At 41.6% G+C, this 22,575-nt stretch overlaps 1 protein-coding gene across 3 annotated transcripts in view; it reads left to right on the forward strand.

Annotated features, from left to right (window-relative positions):
• pip5k1ba (phosphatidylinositol-4-phosphate 5-kinase, type I, beta a) overlaps positions 1 to 22,575 on the forward strand; it is a 49,518-nt gene that overhangs the window by 14,011 nt on the left and 12,932 nt on the right. For all 3 annotated transcript variants that reach the window (XM_057818973.1, XM_057818974.1, XM_057818972.1), the window contains 4 exons: positions 9,157 to 9,287; positions 12,390 to 12,507; positions 16,171 to 16,323; positions 16,544 to 16,840. In XM_057818973.1, coding sequence (XP_057674956.1) covers positions 9,157 to 9,287; positions 12,390 to 12,507; positions 16,171 to 16,323; positions 16,544 to 16,840 — 699 coding nt within the window. The remainder of the gene's footprint in view (positions 1 to 9,156; positions 9,288 to 12,389; positions 12,508 to 16,170; positions 16,324 to 16,543; positions 16,841 to 22,575) is intronic.

Consider the following 22,575-nt stretch of genomic DNA (forward strand, 5'->3'; position numbering starts at 1 on the left):
TTACAATAGGTCTTCAAATTACAATGACCAACCTGAAAAGAACTGGACATGTATTGGAAAAACGAGTGACTTTCTATTGCCACTAGTTGGCGCTGTAGGGTTGATGCAAATGATCTCTACAAGGCCCTTCAGGGTATGACTCTCAACAAGCACGGGAAGTTTGGCGCAGATATGTTGTATATCTGCCGAGTTATGACTGTTCAAAGTTTTTGGAGAGAAAAATTGTTGACAGTCATTTTCACTTTCCTGTTTGGACCCCTCCGCTTCAACGAAACTTCAATATTTTTCATCAGGCACCTGAAGACAGGTCTTAAGCCTTCCCTTATGCAGGTTTGAGGTCAACAGATTTTTTTTCCTTGGAGGAGGAACCTGTCTCGTAAAAAAAGGCATTTCCTGTTCTCACTAGGGGGCGCTAGGCCTAATGGGTAATATTTCAATGCACTCGTGTTAAGGGTGGGATGTCGCACATACATGCCAGATATGAAAAAGATGGAACGTTGTGTGAAGGAACTATTAGTCATTTACTGAATTTGTCATTTTGCCGAAAAAATGGCCGACTTTGGCACCCCGCCCAGGTCAGGCCCGTGAATGAAAACACACCATTTTGATAACTTAAGATTTCATATGCCTCATGAACAGTCTCGCCAATTTTGAGAATGATCAAACTAATTCCCTAGGTGCCAAGGTGTAAAATGTGCACACTGTAAATCGATAAAAATTTCACATTCAATCCAAAATACCCGATTTCCTGTTGGGTTTGGAATATGCATGCAAGAGACTTTTTGGAGCAGTTTTGTACAAGGTATCGACTCTCCGAATTTCATCCCTCTACGTTGAAAAAACCTAAATGGAGAGGCCTTTTTGAAAATTTCAAGGGGGCGCCACTGAGCCATTTTGTTACATGTTTTCGTAACGTTGCAAGATTATTGAACGTTATGCAAAGCCACATGTATGTCCAAATTTTTGTGAGTTTTCGTGCATGTTCAAGCCTCCAAATGTAAACTCCTACTGTGAACCGATAAAAATTTCACATTCGATCCAAAATACCCGATTTCCTGTTGGATTTGGAATACGGGTGCAAGAGACTTTTTGGAGCAGTTTTGCACAAGGTATCGACTCCCCAAATTTCATCACTCTCTGTTAAAAAAACCTAATAGGAAACGCCTTTTTGAAAAATTCAAGGGGGCGCCACTGAGGCATTTTGCTACATTTTTTCGTAACATTGCAAGATTATCGAACGTTATCTAAAGCCGCATGTATGTGCAAATTTGTACAAGTTTTTGTGCATATTCAAGCCTCCAAATGTAAACTCCTACTGTGAACCCATGAAAATTTCACATTCGATCCAAAATACCCGATTTCCTGTTGGATTTGGAATATGGGTGCAAGAGACTTTTTGGATCAGTTTTGCATAAGGTATCTACTCCCCAAATTTCCTTGCTCTATGTTGAAAAAACCCAATAGGAAAGGCCTTTTTTAAAACTTCTTTCTGTCGCCACTAGTTGGCACTGTAGAGTTGATGCAAATGACCCCTACAAGAACCTTCAGGGTATGACTCTCAACAAACACGGGAAGTTTGGCGCAGATATGTTGTATATCTGCCGAGTTATGACTGTTCAAAGTTTTTTGCGTGACAAATTGTTGACGTTCATTTTCACTTTCCTGTTTGGACCCCTCCGCCTCAACGAAACCTCAATATTTTTCATCAGGCACCTGAACACAGGTCTTAAGGCTCCCCTGATGCAGGTTTGAGGTCAACAGATTTTTTTCCCTTGGAGGAGGAACCTGTCTCGTAAAAAAAGGCATTTCCTGTTCTCACTAGGGGGCGCTAGACCTAATGGGTAATATTTCAATGCACTCGTGTTAAGGGTGGGATACCACACATACATGCCAAATATGAAAAAGATTGAACGTTGTGTCAAGGAACTATAAGTCATTTACTGAATTTGTCATTTTGCCGAAAAAATGGTCGACTTTGGCACCACGCCCAGGTCAGACCCGTGAATGAAAACGCACCATTTTCAAAACTTAAGATTTCATATGTCTCCTGAACAGTCTCACCAATTTTGAAGATGATCCAACTAACTCCCTCGGCGAAAAGGTCTCAAATGTGCACCCTGTAAATCGATAAAAATTTCATATTTGATCCAAAATAACCGATTTCCTGTTGGGTTTGGAATATGCGTGTAAATGCTTTTTTGGAGCGGTTTTGGACAAGGTATAGACCCCCCAAATTTCATTGCTCTACGCTGACAGACCCTAATGTTATAGGCCAATTTTAAAATTTCAAGGGGGCGCCACTGAGCCATTTTGTTATATTTTTTTGCAACGTTGCAAAATTATCGAAATTTACAATTTTCCGGACGTATGTGCAAATTTTGGTGACTTTTCGTGCATGTTCAGGCCTCCAAATTGGCCGTTTTCATTTGCCCTGAAAAAAAAAAAAAAAAAAAAAAATAAAAAAAAAAATAATCCTTTGCAAAACAATAGGGCCTTCGCACGCTTAGTGCTCGGGCCCTAATAACTAGGCCTGCAAGCAGGACTGAACGGGCCCTCGCAATCTAGCGCAACTCGGACGTCACGCAACTCGGACTGTGTGCAGGTCAGGGTGGTGGCAGATCCTCCTCTCTAATCATCTCATTAGAACCTAACAAGCTCGAAAGTCGCCTCTTTACATTCCCACACCCAAGAGATAAAAACCCCTATTGGAGAGAGTACTACAAAAAAGGAGCCACTACTGAGCTGTGCAGCCAAGCCCTTATTCAAAACCAAATTAATCTTCTAACTGGGCCAATTCGACCAAGTGTGCCAACTATTGTGGCTCTATAAGCTCCCTGAGTCTCTGAAAAAAATATATTTCCTTTAAATGGCGAACAAAGGGTCGTCACGGCAACAGACAGAGACACGTGGACATGGGCCGTAAAAAAGTATTTTAATAGGTCTTGAAACTACAATGACCAACATGAAAAGAACTGGACATGTTTTGGAAAAACGAGTGACTTTCTATCGCCACTAGTTGGCGCTGTAGGGTTGATGCAAATGACCCCTACAAGGCCCTTCAGGGTATGACTCTCAACAAGCACGGGAAGTTTGGCGCAGATATCTTGTATATCTTCCGAGTTATGACTGTTCAAAGTTTTTGGAGAGAAAAATTGTTGACAGTCATTTTCACTTTCCTGTTTGGACCCCTCCGCTTCAACGAAACTTCAATATTTTTCATCAGGCACCTGAAGACAGGTCTTAAGGTTTCCCTTATGCAGGTTTGAGGTAGATTGATTTTTTCCCTTTAGAGGAGGAGTGTGTCCCGTAAAAAAGGGCATTTCCTGTTCCCACTAGGAGGCGCCAGGCACAAATGGTAAATTTTCAATCCAGTCCTGCTCAGGCTGTTATACCTCACACACATGCCAGATTTAAAATAGATTGAAGGTTGTATGAGGGAGTTATCAGTCATTTTCCGAATTCGGTGTTTTGGCGAAAAATGGAAGAATTTGGCGCCCCGCCCAGGTCAGGCCCGTGAATGAAAACACACCATTTTTATAACTTAAGATTTCATATGCCTCATGAACAGTCTCACCAATTTTGAGAATGCTCAAACTAATTCCCTAGGTGCCAAGGTGTAAAATGTGCACACTGTAAATCGATAAAAAGTTCACATTCAATCCAAAATACCCGATTTCCTGTAGGATTTGGAATGTGTGTGCAAGAGACTTTTTGGAGCAGTTTTGCACAAAGTTTTGACTCTCCAAATTTCATCACTCTATGTTAGAAAAACCTAAATGGAGAGGCCTTTTTGAAAATTTCAAGGGGGCGCCACTGAGCCATTTTGTTAAATTGTTTCGTAACGTTGCAAGATTATCGAACGTTATCCAAAGCCGCATGTATGTGCAAATTTTGGTGAGTTTTTATGCATATTCAAGCCTCCAAATGTAAACTCTTACTGTGAACCCATGAAAATTTCACATTCGATCCAAAATACCCGATTTCCTGTTGGATTTGGAATATGGGTGCAAGAGACTTTTTGGAGCAGTTTTGCATAATGTATCTACTCCCCAAATTTCCTTGCTCTATGTTGAAAAAACCCAATAGGAAAGGCCTTTTTTAAAACTTCTTTCTGTCGCCACTAGTTGGCACTGTAGAGTTGATGCAAATGACCCCTACAAGAACCTTCAGGGTATGACTCTCAACAAACACGGAAAGTTTGGCGCAGATATGTTGCATATCTGCCGAGTTATGACTGTTCAAAATTTTTGGCGAGACAAATTGTTGACGGTCATTTTCACTTCCAGTTTGGACCTCTCCGCTTCAACGAAACCTCAATATTTTTCATCAGGGACCTGAACACATGTCTTGAGGCTCCCCTGAAACAGGTTTGAGGTCAATAGATTTTTTTCCCTTGGAGGAGGAGCCTGTCTCGTAAAGAAGGCCATTTCCTGTTCCCACTAGGGGGCGCCAGGCCTAATGGGTAATATTTCAATGCAGTCGTGTTCAGGCTGGGATATCTCATATACATGCTAGAAATGAAAAAGATTGAACGTTGTATCACGGAGTTTTTAATCATTTTCTGAATTTGGTATTTTGCCCAAAAATGGCCGACTTTGGGACCACGCCCAGGTCAGACCCTTGAGTGAAAACTCACCATTTTCAAAACTTAAGATCTCATATGTCTCCTGAATAGTCTGACCAATTTTGAAGACGATCCAACTATTTTCTTCAGCGACAAGGTCTCAAATGTAAATCGATAAAATTTCACATTTGATCCAAAATTTCCGGCTTCCTGTTGGGTTTGGAATATGGGTGCAAGAGACTTTTTGGAGCAGTTTTGCACAATGTATCGACTCGCCAAATTTCATCGTTCTACGTTGAAAAAACCTAATAGGAAAGGCCTTTTTGAAAATTTCAAGGGGGCGCCACTGAGCCATTTTGTTAAATTTTTTTGTAGATTATCAAAATTTACGTAAAGTTGCATGTATGTGCAAATTTTGGTGAGTTTTCGTGCATGTTCAGGCCTCCAAATGTAAACTCCAACTGTGAACCGATAAAAATTTCACATTTGATCCAAAATATCCGATTTCCTGTTGGATTTGGAATATGGGTGCAAGAGGCTTTTTTGAACAGTTAGGCATAAGGTATCTACTCCCCAAATTTCATTGCTCTACGTTGAAAACCTGAGAGGAGAGGCCTTTTTGAAAATTTTAAGGGTAAAGGGGGCGCCACTGAGCCATTTTTTGACATTTTTTCAAAACGACACAAGATTATCGAAATTTACGCAAAGCCGCACGTATGTGCAAATTTTGGTGACTTTTCGTGCATGTTCAGGCCTCCAAATTGGCCATTTTCATTTGCCCTGAAAAAAGAAGAATAATAATAATAATAACTAGGCCTGCAAGCAGGACTGAACGGGCCCTCGCAATCTAGCGCAACTCGGACGTCACGCAACTCGGACTGTGTGCAGGTCAGGGTGGTGGCAGATCCTCCTCTCTAATCATCTCATTAGAACCTAACATGCTCGAAAGTCGCCTATTTACATTCCCACACCCAAGAGATAAAAACCCCTATTGGAGAGAGTACTACAAAAAAGGAGCCACTACTGAGCTGTGCAGCCAAGCCCTTATTCAAAACCAAAATTAATCTTCTAACTGGGCCAATTCGACCAAGTGTGCCAACTATTGTGGCTCTATAAGCTCCCTGAGTCTCTGAAAAAAAATATTTCCTTTAAATGGCGAACAAAGGGTCGTCACGGCAACAGACAGAGACACGTGGACATGGGCCGTAAAAAAGTATTTTAATAGGTCTTGAAACTACAATGACCAACATGAAAAGAACTGGACATGTTTTGGAAAAACGAGTGACTTTCTATCGCCACTAGTTGGCGCTGTAGGGTTGATGCAAATGACCCCTACAAGGCCCTTCAGGGTATGACTCTCAACAAGCACGGGAAGTTTGGCGCAGATATCTTGTATATCTGCCGAGTTATGACTGTTCAAAGTTTTTGGAGAGAAAAATTGTTGACAGTCATTTTCACTTTCCTGTTTGGACCCCTCCGCTTCAACGAAACTTCAATATTTTTCATCAGGCACCTGAAGACAGGTCTTAAGGTTTCCCTTATGCAGGTTTGAAGTAGATTGATTTTTTCCCTTTAGAGGAGGAGTGTGTCCCGTAAAAAAGGGCATTTCCTGTTCCCACTAGGAGGCGCCAGGCACAAATGGTAAATTTTCAATCCAGTCCTGCTCAGGCTGGTATACCTCACACACATGCCAGATTTAAAATAGATTGAACGTTGTATGAGGGAGTTATCAGTCATTTTCCGAATTCGGTGTTTTGGCGAAAAAACGGAAGAATTTGGCGCCCTGCCCAGGTCAGGCCCGTGAATGAAAACACACCATTTTTATAACTTAAGATTTCATATGCCTCATGAACAGTCTCACCAATTTTGAGAATGATCAAACTAATTCCCTAGGTGCCAAGGTGTAAAATGTGCACACTGTAAATCGATAAAAAGTTCACATTCAATCCAAAATAACCGATTTCCTGTAGGATTTGGAATGTGTGTGCAAGAGACTTTTTGGAGCAGTTTTGCATAAGGTATCTACTCCCCAAATTTCCTTGCTCTATGTTGAAAAAACCCAATAGGAAAGGCCTTTTTTAAAACTTCTTTCTGTCGCCACTAGTTGGCACTGTAGAGTTGATGCAAATGACCCCTACAAGACCCTTCAGGGTATGACTCTCAACAAACACGGAAAGTTTGGCGCAGATATGTTGCATATCTGCCGAGTTATGACTGTTCAAAATTTTTGGCGAGACAAATTGTTGACGGTCATTTTCACTTCCAGTTTGGACCTCTCCGCTTCAACGAAACCTCAATATTTTTCATCAGGGACCTGAACACATGTCTTGAGGCTCCCCTGAAACAGGTTTGAGGTCAATAGATTTTTTTCCCTTGGAGGAGGAGCCTGTCTCGTAAAGAAGGCCATTTCCTGTTCCCACTAGGGGGCGCCAGGCCTAATGGGTAATATTTCAATGCAGTCGTGTTCAGGCTGGGATATCTCATATACATGCTAGAAATGAAAAAGATTGAACGTTGTATCACGGAGTTTTTAATCATTTTCTGAATTTGGTATTTTGCCCAAAAATGGCCGACTTTGGGACCACGCCCAGGTCAGACCCTTGAGTGAAAACTCACCATTTTGAAAACTTAAGATCTCATATGTCTCCTGAATAGTCTGACCAATTTTGAAGACGATCCAACTATTTTCTTCAGCGACAAGGTCTCAAATGTAAATCGATAAAATTTCACATTTGATCCAAAATTTCCGGCTTCCTGTTGGGTTTGGAATACGGGTGCAAGAGACTTTTTGGAGCAGTTTTGCACAAGGTATCGACTCCCCAAATTTCATCACTCTCTGTTAAAAAAACCTAATAGGAAACGCCTTTTTGAAAAATTCAAGGGGGCGCCACTGAGGCATTTTGCTACATTTTTTCGTAACATTGCAAGATTATCGAACGTTATCTAAAGCCGCATGTATGTGCAAATTTGTACAAGTTTTTGTGCATATTCAAGCCTCCAAATGTAAACTCCTACTGTGAACCCATGAAAATTTCACATTCGATCCAAAATACCCGATTTCCTGTTGGATTTGGAATATGGGTGCATGAGACTTTTTGGAGCAGTTTTGCATAAGGTATCTACTCCCCAAATTTCCTTGCTCTATGTTGAAAAAACCCAATAGGAAAGGCCTTTTTTAAAACTTCTTTCTGTCGCCACTAGTTGGCACTGTAGAGTTGATGCAAATGACCCCTACAAGAACCTTCAGGGTATGACTCTCAACAAACACGGGAAGTTTGGCGCAGATATGTTGTATATCTGCCGAGTTATGACTGTTCAAAGTTTTTTGCGTGACAAATTGTTGACGTTCATTTTCACTTTCCTGTTTGGACCCCTCCGCCTCAACGAAACCTCAATATTTTTCATCAGGCACCTGAACACAGGTCTTAAGGCTCCCCTGATGCAGGTTTGAGGTCAACAGATTTTTTTCCCTTGGAGGAGGAACCTGTCTCGTAAAAAAAGGCATTTCCTGTTCTCACTAGGGGGCGCTAGACCTAATGGGTAATATTTCAATGCACTCGTGTTAAGGGTGGGATACCACACATACATGCCAAATATGAAAAAGATTGAACGTTGTGTCAAGGAACTATAAGTCATTTACTGAATTTGTCATTTTGCCGAAAAAATGGTCGACTTTGGCACCACGCCCAGGTCAGACCCGTGAATGAAAACGCACCATTTTCAAAACTTAAGATTTCATATGTCTCCTGAACAGTCTCACCAATTTTGAAGATGATCCAACTAACTCCCTCGGCGAAAAGGTCTCAAATGTGCACCCTGTAAATCGATAAAAATTTCATATTTGATCCAAAATAACCGATTTCCTGTTGGGTTTGGAATATGCGTGTAAATGCTTTTTTGGAGCGGTTTTGGACAAGGTATAGACCCCCCAAATTTCATTGCTCTACGCTGACAGACCCTAATGTTATAGGCCAATTTTAAAATTTCAAGGGGGCGCCACTGAGCCATTTTGTTATATTTTTTTGCAACGTTGCAAAATTATCGAAATTTACAATTTTCCGGACGTATGTGCAAATTTTGGTGACTTTTCGTGCATGTTCAGGCCTCCAAATTGGCCGTTTTCATTTGCCCTGAAAAAAAAAAAAAATAAAAAAAATAAAAAAAAAAATAATCCTTTGCAAAACAATAGGGCCTTCGCACGCTTAGTGCTCGGGCCCTAATAATAATAATAATAATAATAATAATAATCCTTTGCAAAACAATAGGGCCTTCGCACGCTGAGTGCTCGGGCCCTAATTAACTAAATGCAAGCACTTTCAAAAGAAACCATTCCAACGTCACTCTATTCAAATGAATCCTCTAAGCAACAAAATTTGATTCGAAGCGTTTTTCCTCATCGAATTACTCGAGTTAATCGTTTAATCTTTGCAGCACGACTTGTATGCACACTTACAAACACATAATTGCATTAATTGCCGTAAGGAGCAGTAAAGTGATGATGATGTCAAATGAAAACAGAGACATCTTCTACTAACAACAAAAGGAGTTTAAATGTATACTCAATATTGTATGGTTCTGATTTTTTTTCGCAGCCTACACCAGCTTCCCTAAAAGGAGCCATCCAACTGGCCATAGGTTATGCCGTTGGAAACCTTAGTTCCAAACCTGACAGAGATGTTCTCATGCAGGATTTCTCAGTGGTGGAGAGTGTCTTCTTGCCAAGGTACTTTTATTTTACCCCAAACTAAGGGCGTAGGTTTGCATAGGGACGATACGGACATAACACTAGCAACTTTTCAGGTTGCTCAAATTGTCCCCACCAACTTTTAAGCAACCTTATTTGCAATATAAAATCAGTTATATAGGTAATTTAGATTGGATAGAATTAACTTTACCATTACTAAGTAAATTACAGTACTTTCCATATGTTCAGACTCACATTGACCGTATTTCACTTGCTGAATGTGCCAGTCCATTTTTTTCCCCTCAAACGCAAGTTTGATTGGCTGATGACTTGACCCTCCCACACAAGTTTTTTGGGTGGTGAATAAGCACTCTTTTACATTCAGTTAGACTTTCAATGTTATCCAGAGGTGCTAAATAAATAGGTTTGAACATAAACATATAGTGCCTTCCAAAAGTATTCGGCCCCCTTGAACCTTGCAACCTTTCGCCACATTTCAGGCTTCAAACATAAAGATATAAAATTTTAATTTTTTGTCAAAAATCAACAAGTGGGACACAATCGTGAAGTGGAACAAAATTTATTGGATAATTTAAACTTTTTTAACAAATAAAAAACTGAAAAGTGGGGCGTGCAATATTATTCGGCCCCCTTGCGTTAATACTTTGTAGCGCCACCTTTTGCTCCAATTACAGCTGCAAGTCGCTTGGGGTATGTTTCTATCAGTTTTGCACATCGAGAGACTGACATTCTTGCCCATTCTTCCTTGCAAAACAGCTCCAGCTCAGTGAAGTTGGATGGAGAGTGTTTGTGAACAGCTGTCTTCAGCTCTTTCCACAGATTCTCGACTGGATTCAGGTCTGGACTTTGACTTGGCCATTCTAACACCTGGATACGTTTATTTTTGAACCATTCCATTGTAGATTTGGCTTTATGTTTTGGATCATTGTCCTGTTGGAAGATAAATCTCCGTACCAGTCTCGGGTCTTGTGCAGATACCAACAGGTTTTCTTCCAGAATGTTCCTGTATTTGGCTGCATCCATCTTCCCGTCAATTTTAACCATCTTCCCTGTCCCTGCTGAAGAAAAGCAGGCCCAAACCATGATGCTGCCACCACCATGTTTGACAGTGGGGATGGTGTGCTCAGGGTGATGAGCTGTGTTGCTTTTACGCCAAACATATCGTTTTGCATTGTGGCCAAAAAGTTCAATTTCGGTTTCATCTGACCAGAGCACCTTCTGCCACATGTTTGGTGTGTCTCGCAGGTGGCTTGTGGCAAACTTTAAATGAGATTTTTTATGGATATCTTTGAGAAATGGCTTTATCGTTTTGCATTGTGGCTGAAAAGTTCAAGTTTGGTTTCATCTGACCAGGGCACCTTCTTCCACATGTTTGGTGTGTCTCGCAGGTGGCTTGTGGCAAACTTTAAACGAGACTTTTTATGGATATCTTTGAGAAATGGCTTTCTTGTTGCCACTCTTCCATAAAGGCCAGATTTGTGCAGTGTACGACTGATTGTTGTCCTATGGACAGACTCTCCCACCTCAGCTGTAGATCTCTGCAGTTCATCCAGAGTGATCATGGGCCTCTTGGCTGCATCTCTGATCAGTTTTCTCCTTGTTTGAGAAGAAAGTTTGGAAGGACGGCCGGGTCTTGGTAGATTTGCAGTGGTCTGATGCTCCTTCCATTTCAATATGATGGCTTGCACAGTGCTCCTTGAGATGTTTAAAGCTTGGGAAATCTTTTTGTATCCAAATCCGGCTTTAAACTTCTCCACAACAGTATCTCGGACCTGCCTGGTGTGTTCCTTGGTTTTCATAATGCTCTCTGCACTTTAAACAGAACCCTGAGACTATCACAGAGCAGGTGCATTTATACGGAGACTTGATTACACATTGGTTGATTCTATTTATCATCATCGGTCATTTAGGACAACATTGGATCATTCAGAGATCCTCACTGAACTTCTGGAGTGAGTTTGCTGCACTGAAAGTAAAGGGGCCGAATAATATTGCACGCCCCACTTTTCAGTTTTTTATCTGTTAAAAAAGTTTAAATTATCCAATAAATGTTGTTCCACTTCACGATTGTGTCCCACTTGTTGTTGAGTCTTGACAAAAAAAATAAATTTCATATCTTTATGTTTGAAGCCTGAAATGTGGCGAAAGGTTGCAAGATTCAAGGGGGCCGACGCTGTTGTCGCTGCGACAGCCGGGTAAATTTTTGCCTCGCCAACTGTTTCATAAAGATGATTTTTTTTTGAGTCTCTATGGGGTCTGCTCGGCGAGCAGCATGGACTCAACGACATCGTCCGCTGCACTGGTGGTCCGGGTCGTTCTGCTCGGTCGTCCAGGGCGTCCCCTCGGTTGTTCTGCTCAGTTGTCCGCCGCCTGGCATCCTTCCGCCGGCGCCCCAGCCGTGCTGCCCAGCCGTTTGTTGCCGTTGAATCGGGTTGCGGGTCTTACCAAATGCACTACTGCCTTCCAGTGGCCAGTTTTATTGCTTTAAAATGGATTTTCAGGTTTGTGCTTTGGAGCTCAGTTGAATCAGAACCCAGAGATGTCTCTTATGAAAAAAAAAACGTAAAAGACGTTTGGGACACTGAAACATTTATAAATAGAGCGTATTTATACGTTTTTGGGAGCAAATGAGTTAATAAGAACAAATACTGTATAAAACATTTACATAAAGTGGAAGAATTTGACGCATTAATCTGTTAACTAGCCTTAAACACTCAAAACAAGATGGAGAAAATTATTCGAGTATATTTGAAAAAATATATCAGATTAGGGTGTGATAAATTTGCAGTGTGAAAGTTAGTATGAATCAATACAGATTTATTTTGCAAAAATCATTTAATTAAGGTCATATTGGTGAGAAATATAGCCCTGACCCCAGTTCACCCAATCTGTTTGGTCTTATTAATGTCCCGTCCCCAGCAAAAAGTGTACATGCAGGTTATGCTCTTAGTATATCGTTCTTACCAATGCTGAAACCAAACCTACGCCCTTGCCTCAAACTATATGAAACACCTTTAAATCAGTAATGATTGTCATTGTTGTAAGGGTGAGTTTTTTTGTTTGTTTTTTTAATGTGAATTCCTTATCGTGTTGGTGCATCCCATTTTGTTTGTTCTCCAGTGTTGGCAGCAACATGACCCCAGCGCATCACTACCCTGACTTCCGTCTAAAAACATATGCACCTCTGGCATTCCGCTACTTTCGGGAACTCTTTGGCATCAAACCAGATGACTATCTAGTAAGTTTGGAAACACAACTGGATTCATTTCAATGCAATATTTTATCAATATTTTCAGTCAGTGCTGAAAATACATATTATTGTGGCTCTACTGTATATACTTTATATGTACCCTTTATAAAACAACTTGTCAAAATCTCAAATGTATTTACTTAAATCAGGGGTTGCAACCTTTAACACTCGATGAGCCATTTTTGACCCAGTTTCCACAGTAAAGACATCACTGGAGCCACGTATATGTTTGGATGCGAGACAGGAGGGGATCCCAGAGCAGACAATGGCAAAAGTGACTGTGATCAAAAACGTCTTAGTGTTGCCAGATCCCTGCACGTATAGACAGGCAGGATGCAGAGAGGGAACAGGGAAAAATCAGGCTTGGTGATCAACAACGTCTTAGTGTTGCCAGATCCCCACACATATACAGCAGACCGGCAGGATGCAGAGAAGGAACAGGGAAAAATTAGGCTTGATGTTCCGACGTCGGGCGTGCAGAGACAGGTCCAGGGACCAAAGCAAAATATCATGAGCAGAGAATCACAGAGAAAATGCAAACAAGGTGTGATGCAACTGACAGCAGAGCTAGACGAGTTGATCTGGCGATGAGGTGAGGCGTCCACTGGCTTTTCAAGCCTGCTGATGGTGATGGCCTGCACCTGTGGTCGCTCCACCCGTCTGATGTCCAACCTGTAAATTAGATTAAAACATGCACACCTGCCTGAGGTGGCCCAGGTCTCAGGAGGGAGGAACTGAGGCCCTAATAGTATTCATATAGACATTTGAAAAGCCTGCATCAGCACGATTGTATATATAAATATTTATATGTTATGAAGAAATCTACCCTTTTAGCCAGACCGCCGGAATCGCCCCAGCCGAACCGCCGGACCCGCGCTGGGCAGCTCCAACAGGCCAGGCCGGCGGGCCCCTGGCAATACGGCCAGAAGGGCAAATTCCGCGCGTTTACCTTAGTCTTACTGGCTCCATCTTGAAAGGTTTAAAGAAAGCTCACTGAAAACAAGTTGACAATTTATTCAGGTCGACAGAGATCAAAACGGAAAGGTAAAACAGAAACACTCAGGCGGGGAGGCAAGGTTCACCCTATCATACGTCAAGGTTCCCGAGAAAAACGATTAGTCAAACATTCAGTCTTTTGAAGGCTCTCGCGGGGCGGGCCGTGGACAGGAAGAAGGGTGTGTTTGGGATTATTGTCTGTTTGTGGATTGGACAGGAGGATTCAGGAGTTAATGTTGTCTAGGCAATGAGGATTGTGGATTTTGCCACCTCAGCGTCAAAGGGGCTCTTGGAGTCTTGTCAGTCGTGTTATCAGTCGGATATCGGGTGTTCTCCTATGTTCCTTGTGCTAGGATGGACCGTCCCACCAGGAGAACTGATTTTGGGAGTTGGAGCGTCAATCTTGCTCATGACGCACACGTTGGTCTACCGTGATTAGAAGACGTTGTGTGTCTTTTATGCTCTATATTCTGCTTGTTCTCTTTAAACTATGGTATAAGTGCTATTTCTTCTATATTTCTATATTGGGTGTGTTAGAGTAATACAAACAGTTAGACGGTGCCTACGAGAAAAGTTGGTATCTCCTTCAGTTAACATATGTATTCTTTGTTGCATATTTGACTCCTTTTAGTAGGCTTTGCGCCTGTTAATGGTGCAAAAACCCAACCGTAACTTTTCACAGTTGGTGAATTCATATGTGAGTGTTCTGTGAACAAACACCCAAAACAGTGAGCCTGTCCTGATCTGCCTATTCAAAGGAAGTTAAACTTCCTACTTAGAATAAATTTGAAACAAATAATCATTTATTCAATATAATACTGAGCCACATCAGAGGGTTTGAGGGCAGCATGCGGCTCCAGAGCCACAGGTTGCAGACCCGTGACTTAAATTAACACATCTGTCTGGAAATCTTCACGCCATCATCTATCTCAATTGTCACAACTGTACAAGCTAAAGAGGGTACTTCGACAAAAGGAATCAGTTGTTCACTTACCTTGTAATTGTCCGTCCGTCCATCCATCCGTCCAACCATCCATCCATCCATCATCTGCTGCTTGATCCGGGGTCGAGTCGCAGGGGCAGCAGCTTCAGCAGGGAAACCCAGACTTCCCTCTCCCCAGCCACTTCAACCAGCTCCTCCGGCAGGATCCCAAGGCGTTCCCAGACCAGCCTTGAGACATGGTCTCTGCAGCGTGTCCTGGGTTGCCAGGAAGGCGTCCAGGAGGCATCCGAACCAGATGCCCAGGCAACCTCAACTGGCTCCTCTCAAAGCGGAGGAGTAGCGGCTCGACACCGTGTCCCTCCTGGATGACTGAGTTTATCACCCTTATCATCTCTAAGGGAGAGCCCGGAAACCCTGCGGAGGAAACTCATTTCGGCGGCCTGTATCCGGGATCTTGTTCTTTCGGTCACGACCCACAGCTCATGACCATAGGTGAGGGTAGGAACGTAGATCGACTGGTAAATCAAGAGTTTCACCTTTCGGCTCAGCTCCTTTTTCACCACTACGGACTGGTGAAGAGTCCGCATCCCTGCAGACGCTGCACCGATCCGCCTGTCAATCTCCCGCTCCCTCCAGCCCTCACTCGTGAACAACACCCCAAGATACTTCAGCTCCTCCACTTGAGCAGGATCCCATCCCCGACCCGGAGAGGGCACGCCACCCTTTTCTGGCTGAGGACCATGGTCTCGGATTTGGAGGTGATCTTTATCCCAACCGCTTCACACTCGGCAGCGAACCGCTCCAGTGAGAGTTGGAGGTCACGGCTTGATGAATCCAACAGCACCACATCATCTGCAAAAAGCAGAGATGCAATGCTGCGGCCACCAAACCGGACACCCTCAATGCTTCGGCTGCACTTAGAAATTCTGTCCATAAAAATTATGAAAAGAATCGGTGACCAAGGGCAGCACTGGAGGCGTCCAACCTTCACTGGGAACAAATTTGACTTACTACCGGCAATGCAGACCAAACAGGAACGAATAGCCCTTACCAAAGGGCTTGGTACCCTATCATCCCGGAGCACCCTCCCCCATAGGACTCTCCGAGGCACATGGTCGAACGCCTTCTTCAAGTCTACAAAACACATGTAGACTGGTTGAGCAAACTCCCATGCACCCTCGAGGATCCTGCCGAGGGTGTAGAGCTGGTCCACTGTTCCACAGCTGGGACGAAAACCATACTGCTCCTTCTGAATCCGAGATTTGACTTCCCGACGGACCCTTCTCTCCAGCACCCCTGAATAGACTTTACCGGGGAGGCTGAGGAATGTGATCCCTCTACAATTGGAATACACCCTTCAGTACCACTTCTTAAAAAGGGGGACCACCACCCCGGTCTGCCAATCCGGAGACACTGTCCCCGATGTCCACGCAATGTTGTAGAGGCGTGTAAACCACGACAGCCCCACAACATCCAGAGCCTTTAGGAGCTTCAGGATTAGGATCTCATCAACCCCCAGAGCCTTGCCACCGAGGAGCTTTCTTGTAATTGTATACATGAAAATAATATTGGACTTCCTGATTGGCCAATTCTAGCCCACGGGCTATACGTTTGACACCTATGTTTTGGCTACTTACTGCCATGCTCTGATCATCTTTATTTGATCATGATAGCCATTTGAAATAAGGCTAATGTGTACCTGTGAATTTCAGTACTCCATCTGTAATGAGCCTTTGATCGAGCTGTCCAACCCTGGTGCCAGCAGTTCTTGGTTCTACCTTACCAGTGATGATGAGTTCATAATCAAGACTGTGCAACCGAAAGAAGCAGAGTTTCTGCAGAAGCTACTTCCTGGCTACTACATGGTGAATAGACAATATCATCTGACGCTAACTCATTGGCTTCCATATAGACGTTTAATCAATTTGAACTGGGTTGAATAGTAGCAGATGAGTTAAATTCTATATTTCCATGTCCTTTGAAATCTGTGTAATCAACTGTAAAGTTTAATACATCATCTAGATCCTATTATCAACATATTTTATTGCATCTGTGATGAAAAATAATTTTATTTCACTTCTGTAGAACCTGAACCAGAACCCGAGAACCTTGCTTCCCAAGTTTTATGGCCTTTACTGCATCCAGTGTAGTGGCATTACCATCCGTGTAGTAGTGATGAACAATGTGCTGCCACGTGCCATGAAGATGCACTACAAGTACGACCTGAAAGGCTCCTCATATAAACGTCGTGCTTCACGCAAAGAACGTGCAAAGTCTTCGCCCACGTTCAAAGACTTAGATTTCCAAGAGATGCATGAAGGGTTGTGCTTTGACGCTGAGACCCACAGTGCCTTGATGAAGACTCTTCAGAGAGACTGCCGGGTACGTCACGTTAAGACTTAAAATCTATTTTAAATGTATATTAAGACTGAACAGGGACTTTGAGGTCAAATGGTGTTTTTTTGTAAAAGATGTGTTCAATATCTGCAATTGACCTCAATCTATTAGCACCTTGAATCCAAAATTTTTAAAAAATTAACTCACCAGCTGCCGTTGAACGTGATCCCTCAATGCCAACCATCATAGTTAAAATAGAATTAACTTCTATTACAGTCAATTTGACTGAATGAGTTAAGATTTCAAAATCTTTCACTTGTGTTTTCACTTTCAAGTACAGGTAGTCCCCGGGTTAAGAAATGGTTCCGTTCCTACGCTGGCGACGTAACCCGTATTTCCGCATAAATCGGAGTTAACCCTTTAAGTACCCCTAAATCTCAAAATAACTATCCAAAAACTTGTATTATACATCATTGTAATGTCCTCGCAAAGATGTTGGAGCTAAGTTCCAGCTAGACCGCAAGCTAAGCTGTAATCTTTCCACTCTCTCACTCATATGGCTGCGTGACTTCTTGGGAGCAAATGCGCTCTTCCTCGTGGGTGCGCAAATACGTGCTTCTTCATGTGTACATGCGCTCTTACGTGTGGAAGTATTACCTGCTCTACACTTCCTGTGCCAAAATAAAAGCATGCAGCACAAAACAAAAGTAGGGCTGTCCCAAACGACTAATTTCCTCCCGATTAGTCAGCCGACTATTTTTACGATTAGTCGACTAATCTAATAATTTTTTTTTTTTTTTACTACTTTAATAATGAAATTTTTGTTGAAACTTATTAATTCACAAAAAACATTTTGTAACACCTACATTCTTTATTAACGTATAAATAAATAACATAAATCAATATAATAAATAATAATAGTAATAAATCAATAATAAATCACAAACAATGAGGTCAAATGATGCTGGCATTAACTAGTGCAAAAAAAAAATGTAAACGGAAACACTGAGACTTCACCTCTTTAACAGGAGTCAAAACAATTCTTACTCTTTTTGTGGTATGTCATTCTCTATATTGTTCTAAATGTTAAAATTAATTGCAATGTCCCGGACAACCATTTTCAGAATACTTTGTGTGAGTTCAGATGCTTTTTCTGGTGTGCATTCCGCATTTTTGGGGGAGGGGAAAAACTGTTCAACTTTTGTTTGTTTTAACCTGAAAATAGATAAAGTAGAGGGCACACTGAAATATTACCACAGCTATTTTGGATGAGAGGCACACATACTCACAATAACAAAAATTAAATATATAGTATTAATTTTATAGTATACTACAATATGTATATACACAATGATACTTTATAATATAAAGTGACTAACATTAGTGCAGTCATGGATTACAGTAAGCAGGCCAGTGCTGTTTCCATATATATTTTCATTATGTATATACAGGATGTATGTATATATTTTCCCCAAGTGGGAGCTTCCATGATCCTAATAAATTTAATAAGTATATATATATATATATATATATATATATATATATATACAGTGCTGCTCGAAAGTTTGTGAACCCCACAGCGATGGTCAGATTTTTTGTAAAAAAAACTAAAATAACCTTATTAAATGTTAAGTTATACCCAAATCCACAATACTGACATTCCAAATAATGGACTGAAACAAAAGAAATAGTTATATTGTCATTCTTTATTTAACAAAAGTGGTTGATTTAAGAAAAACTCAGATATCATGTGTGCAAAAGTATGTGAACCCCTTCAGTTAATAGGATATTGCGCCTCCTTTTGCAGAGATTACCTCAACCAAACGGTTTCTGTAGTGACTAATCAGCCTCTCACATCTACTTTGGGGGATTTTTGCCCATTCTTCCTTGCAGAACGCAGTCAGTTGAGAGAGGTTTGATGGGCGTCTGGCATGAACTGCTCGCTTCAGGTCCCGCCACAGCATTTCAATGGGATTTAGGTCAGGACTTTGACTGGGCCAGTCCAGAACACGAATCTTCTTCTTTTTCAGCCATTCCTTGGTTGTATTGCTGGAATGCTTTGGATCATTATCATGTTGCATGATCCACCTTCTGCCAAGCTTTAACTTCAAAACAGATGACGTCAGGTTATGTTCTAGGATTTGACATTTTCCTCAGAATTCATGATTCCCTGGACTATGTGGAGTTGTCCAGGTCCTGAGGATGAAAAGCAAGCCCAGATCTTGACATTCCCACCTCCATGCTTCACTGTTGGGAGAAGGTTCTTTTGGTGGTATGCAGTGTTGACTTTTCGCCAGAAATGGCGGTTTTGGTTGTGACCAAACAGTTCAATTTTGCACCTACATCAGTTGATGAAAACTCTTTTTAATTTAGTCTCGACAACACAACTGTTAAAAAAACAAAAAAAAAACTACTGAATTGATTGATTAGGAAATCAGGTTGAAATAATAGAAAATTCCAAAATATTGAGGGGGTTCACAAACTTTTGAGCAGCACTGTATATATATATATATATATATATATATATATGTATGTATGTATGTATGTATGTATGTATGTATGTATATATATATATATATATATATATATATATCATTATATATACATTAATTATTTTATCAAATAAAAATGCACGTTGATACGACGCACATAAAGGTAACTTCCATTTTAAAAAATCGTTAGAAAGTTGTATGGATTTACAATCTGCTAGCTTGTTGTTTCTTGTTGTCTTGGAAAAATATACTTGGGTGACGGCGCTTTAAGTGTTCGTTCATAGCTGACGTGCTACCGTGGTATACGAGCTCAGCTTAGCAAAGAGTACACACAGTGGCACCCTCCATATTTTCCTTGAAATTATTCCAGGCTCTGGCTATTCTGGTCCGCTTTTTTGGCTTTATGCCACTTTCATGTGTCACCATTTCTGCCCTTTTTGGTAATTGGCGGTGTTTTCAACTCCTCGCCATAATGAGGAGTGAACCGGCGATTCACTTGGCTCGTTGTCGTAGGTTCGGCCCATGTCCTCCTCAGGAAGGCGGCGGCGTTCATAAAAACACAGAGAGGCATCGGATGGCTCTTTATCGATACTTTTATTGTCCAAAACAAAAACGCAGGGGCTGCAGCCACTGAACTCCGCGCTACCCGCGCAGCGCGCACTTTCCAAACTCACCGATCTCACTCCCTCTGTTTCGCTCCCTCTCTCTCGCTCGCTCGCCCACTTTCTTCTCTTTGCTCAATCTGACAATGCCGGTGTACGCGCACTATCCTATTCCCCTCACTATCCACTCGCGGGGGCGGGGGCGGGGGCCTGCGCTTGTCAGTGACGTCCGTTATTCTCGCTATTTGAATATACAACTTTAGCATTTGTTAATAATACGCTCTGTGTGTAGTATCATCCATCGATTTTCCTTTTTAAATGAGCACTTTTAAGCGAACGCAAGAAGTAACAACGGGAACATTTTTAAACAGGCATTTCACGGGAGAGCATTTCGACTCTTCGGCCAATCACGGGCAAGCATTTCGACTCTTCGACCAATCATATAGCGAGAGCGAGTGGATAGTGAGGGGAAGAGGATAGTGAACCTACAACGGGTTAAAAAAAAAAAAATTACATGCGGATAAAGTTTAGAATGGCGGGCGCTCGCGATGCAAGCGGTTGTTACTAACACCCCCAAGGGGGCCGCTGTTATTTCAATGTGACCGGTGTAGGTTCACTATCCTCTTCCCCTCACTATCCACTCGCTCTCGCTATATGATTGGCCGAAGAGTCGAAATGCTCTCCCGTGATTGGCCGAAGAGTCGAAATGCTCTCCCGTGAAATGCCTGTTTAAAAATGTTCCCGTTGTTACTTCTTGCGTTCGCTTAAAAGTGCTCATTTAAAAAGGAAAATCGATGGATGATACTACACACAGAGCGTATTATTAACAAATGCTAAAGTTGTATATTCATATAGCGAGAATAAGGAACGTCACTGACAAGCGCAGGCCCCGCGAGTGGATAGTGAGGGGAATAGGATAGTGCGCCTACACCGTCAATACCCGTCGACGGTATGTTTTGCCCGTCGACGCATTTACGTCATCGATGAAGTCGACAACGTCGACTAGTCGGGACAGCTCTAAACAAAAGTCAACATTATAACTAATACACATTTCGCTAAAGAGCAGAACAATCATATTAATAAAATAAAGTAAAAAAATAACATTGTGAGGTACAATAAAGCACTGTTTACGCGACTCAAAAAAAAAAAAAAAAATCGACTGGAGACCCAATGCTGGACAAGACTCCAATGTCATAAAGTCAAAATCACGTAAGTCGGATACGTCTTGACTAAGGGTGTTTGAAATTTCACATTTTTAGATTATTCGCGATTCGGCCGCTGAAGATTCGAGAACGATTCACTAACATCCAAATTCTGATTATTTAAATTTGCTAAGTAAAGCGTAACCAAAACACAGTGCAGTCTTCGTAACACAATGAAGAGCGGACTGAGAGTAAAAATCCCGCACAACTCATGCCGCTAGATAAAAAAACGCCGACAGCCACAACAAACAACGCCCAGTTTGCTACAAACTTCGCCCACGTTGCTACAAACTACGCCCACATACTACTACGGTAGATATCACATGTGTATAGAACTAGATGCGAAATAACAAACTTGTAACTGAAGGTGTGTGAAATTTCCAATTCTTAGATTATTCGCGATCCGGCCGCTGAAGATTCGAGAACAATTCACCAACATCCATATTCCGATAATTTAAATATGCTGATTAAAGTGGAACTAAAACACAGTCAGCGCGGTCTTCAGGACGCAATGAGGAACGGACCGTAAGTAAACATCCCTCACAACTCATGCCGCTAGATAAAAAAACACCGACAGCCGCTACAAACAACGCCCAGGTGCTACAAACTTCGCCCACGTTGCTACAAACTACGCCCACATAATGCTACGGAAGATATCACATGTATATAGAACTAGATGCGAAATGACAGACTCGGTGGCGTTAGCACATGTATAGCGAACTAGATGCAAAATGACAGACTCGCCGGCGTGTATAAACAGCCGCCATCTTAAAGGAGTTGACTTCTCAGGAAGGCTTTGTTGTAGCAAACCTTCGGAGCAAACCTAATTAACTTTTTATCTAAAATACTCCTAAATCAGCAAAATCTTGACGAGAATCTATCTTTAAATGGTGAAACAGTTTTAAAGGTTTCACATGTCGAAAGTAGACAGAAGGGAAATTATGGAATAACGGGAGCAATTTTTACAACTTTAATGGTTGATTCACAACATCAAATTAATTTAATGTAGTTTTAGACTTGAGTATTTTATGTAGTTTTGAACTGTTAACTTGATACTGAAATAGTAGTTTATTTAAGCCTGAGAGGATTTTTGTACTATTTTTTTTAACTAATGTACGAAACAATAAAAGCAGCTAATAGCTGGGGGGGGGGGGGGGGGGGCATCAATAATTGATTTATAATCGAATCGTAGCCTCTGAATCTTAATCGAATCGTGAGGTGACCCAAGATTCCCACCTCTAGTCATAACCCGGGGACTACGTGTAGATGCTAAATGAAGTTAAGGATGTTAATGAAAATGCATAATAATATTATAAATAATAATAATGAAATGAAAAAAAATCAATAAAAAAGATATAATAATAATGACAGACAAAATTATATGTATGATGAAAATTAGAAAAGACAGGCATCTATGGTAAAAAAAAAAAAAAATTTAAAAGCATCGAGGCTGTTTTGATCTGGAACGCCACTAATTTGGAACA

This window comes from Corythoichthys intestinalis, chromosome 17 (assembly GCF_030265065.1).
Source record: "Corythoichthys intestinalis isolate RoL2023-P3 chromosome 17, ASM3026506v1, whole genome shotgun sequence".
Taxonomy (NCBI): Eukaryota; Metazoa; Chordata; class Actinopteri; order Syngnathiformes; family Syngnathidae; genus Corythoichthys; species Corythoichthys intestinalis.